General features: G+C 62.3%; 1 protein-coding gene across 1 annotated transcript in view; it reads left to right on the top strand.

Moving 5' to 3' along the window:
- The first annotated feature begins 1915 nt into the window (after positions 1 to 1915).
- BOLA3 (bolA family member 3) overlaps positions 1916 to 2039 on the top strand; it is a 17827-nt gene continuing 17703 nt past the window's right edge. The window contains exon 1 of the mRNA XM_019514302.1: positions 1916 to 1933. Coding sequence (XP_019369847.1) covers positions 1916 to 1933 — 18 coding nt within the window. The remainder of the gene's footprint in view (positions 1934 to 2039) is intronic.

Below are 2039 nucleotides of genomic sequence, written 5' to 3'. Positions count from 1 at the left end.
AAGCCAGGGGCAAGCGAAGGGTCTCTGGTCCCTGCTGCTCATCAGCCCTGGAGGTGCTTCGCAGGGAGGCCTTAACCACATGTAGCTGCCGGGCTCTTGGAGGCTGGGTCTGCCCAGCCAGGGTTGGGCCCAGGGCTGTCCTGTGGCACCAGCAGAGCCCAGGCACTTCTGTGTGGGAAACCCTGACACCAATGGATAGGACAAAGCCTTATGCAGTTCTTGCCAGCCCAGCTTTTCTGCGTCATTTCCTGTCGTTGGTGCCCGCTTGGGTCCAGGGCCATCTCCCCTCATGCTGCTGATACCTGTGCCAGGGGCATCTGAAGCCTCCGTCCGAGGCTCTGAGTGCAGCCTAGGCTGGGACTGGTGATGGGGCTGTGCCAATGCTTCTGCTAGGACCAAAGCTGAAGGGTGCTGGCTAGAGGGTCTTGCCCCTCTGCTTAGGCTCAGATCAACGCTGCACTGGGGGCAGGAAGGGATTTCCACTCGTCTAGACTGGAGGGCTTTACCTTCCTCTGCTGTGGGGGCACAGTCTGGGCCTGGGGTCCCTGGAGCATCTGTTGATCTCTCTGCAGCCACAGGACAGTGGCTGCTGTGATCCCCCACTTGCCCTGGGACAGGGGCAGGGGCAGGGGTGAGGTTTGGTGCTGTGTCAGGGCTGAGTTGGTGCCTTTGCTCAGAGATTGGACAATGGATACATCAGGGCTGGTTTGGCCAGGGCTGATCCTGCCTCAGGCAGGGCTTGGACTAGCTGTGACTTCTAGTGTCACTTCCAGTGCCCAGCACCACAGCAGGGTGATTCTGTGGGGCAAACGGTCTGCACTGGAGTAAGTGGGAAAGTATTTGGAGCTGGGTGTGAACTTGGGGTTGGAGACGAGACCCTCCCGTTTGAGAATGGCAGCAGGAAAATCCTCCTGCTTCCCAGTGCCCCTCACTCGCCCACAACCAGTGGTGCTCCTCACTCCTGATGTGCAGCCCCCACAGTGTTTGGGCAGTGCCCCTCATTCCTGCGTTGTGCCTCCACGGTCACTGACGAAGCGTGGGTGCCCTGTTTGTCCCCAGTGCCCTGTAGTGGCCCCACAAGTGATGCCAGGAGAGCTGGGAGGTGGCAACATGTCCGAATGCCACCGTAGGCTGTCGGGGCCTCCCCCCTGCCCTCCGGGAGTGCCAGATCCCGCTCGAGCACCCGGGACAAGGGAGCTTGGCCTCCAGTGCCGATGTCTTGCCTGGTGCTGAGCGCAGTCCGGGGGGGTGGATGTCTGGACCCAAGTGTCTGTGGGGACCTGATGTGTTGTGGGCATGGGCCCAGACCCAAAGTCAGCTGCATTGCGCCCTGAGCAGCTGGAGACCTCAGCCTAGGTCTGTGGGTGGCCCCTGCGAGTTGCTGGGGACTGAGACGCTTGGTGATCCAGACGCTAGGAGTTGTCCCAGGAGTCGCAGGGAAGCTGGGCTAGAAGCCGCTTTGAGACGCATCCAGCCCAGCCCCGGCTCCAGGCAGGCTCAGCCCCCACTGAACCCTGTGGGTGACAGCTGGCAGTACTTGGCACCAGGCCATGCCCCCACGGCCCAGTCGACCCGGCCAGAAACCAGCCGTTGAGCTGCTCCTTTCCGAGCCCCAACGCTGTGGTGGGCTGGCTCTGGCGGTCTCGTGCCTCTGTCTATGTGGCTGCCTTATGTTGGCGGCACCTGAGCCGCCAAGCACACCATGTATGTAACGTGCAGGATGCCTACGAGGCTTCTGGGGGTGGCATTATAACTCGGCACGTGTGGCTGCCTCCCATTTATCGCACACCCGAGCCACCCCACGCCACGTAGGTAATGTGTGCCCGGGGCCTGAGAGGCTTTTGGAAGTGGGATCACGACTCCATGCACGTGGCCAGCCACTGTATAAGTATAGGCCAGCGACACACGCAGACGCATGTCCATTGCGTGCTACGTAGGTAACGCGTTTGGCCTGGACCCTTCCCGTCGCTCGGGGCGCGGGGACCGAACAGCGCAGGGACCCAGGGCGGCCGCACGGCGCGCCCCGCCCCGCCCCGCCC

The sequence above is a fragment of the Gavialis gangeticus genome, unplaced genomic scaffold, assembly GCF_001723915.1.
Source record: "Gavialis gangeticus isolate Ggan-Ray unplaced genomic scaffold, GavGan_comp1, whole genome shotgun sequence".
In the NCBI taxonomy this organism is placed as follows: Eukaryota; Metazoa; Chordata; order Crocodylia; family Gavialidae; genus Gavialis; species Gavialis gangeticus.
Note: the sequence above shows the minus strand (reverse complement) of the source record. Positions and strands in the feature narration are given on the sequence as shown.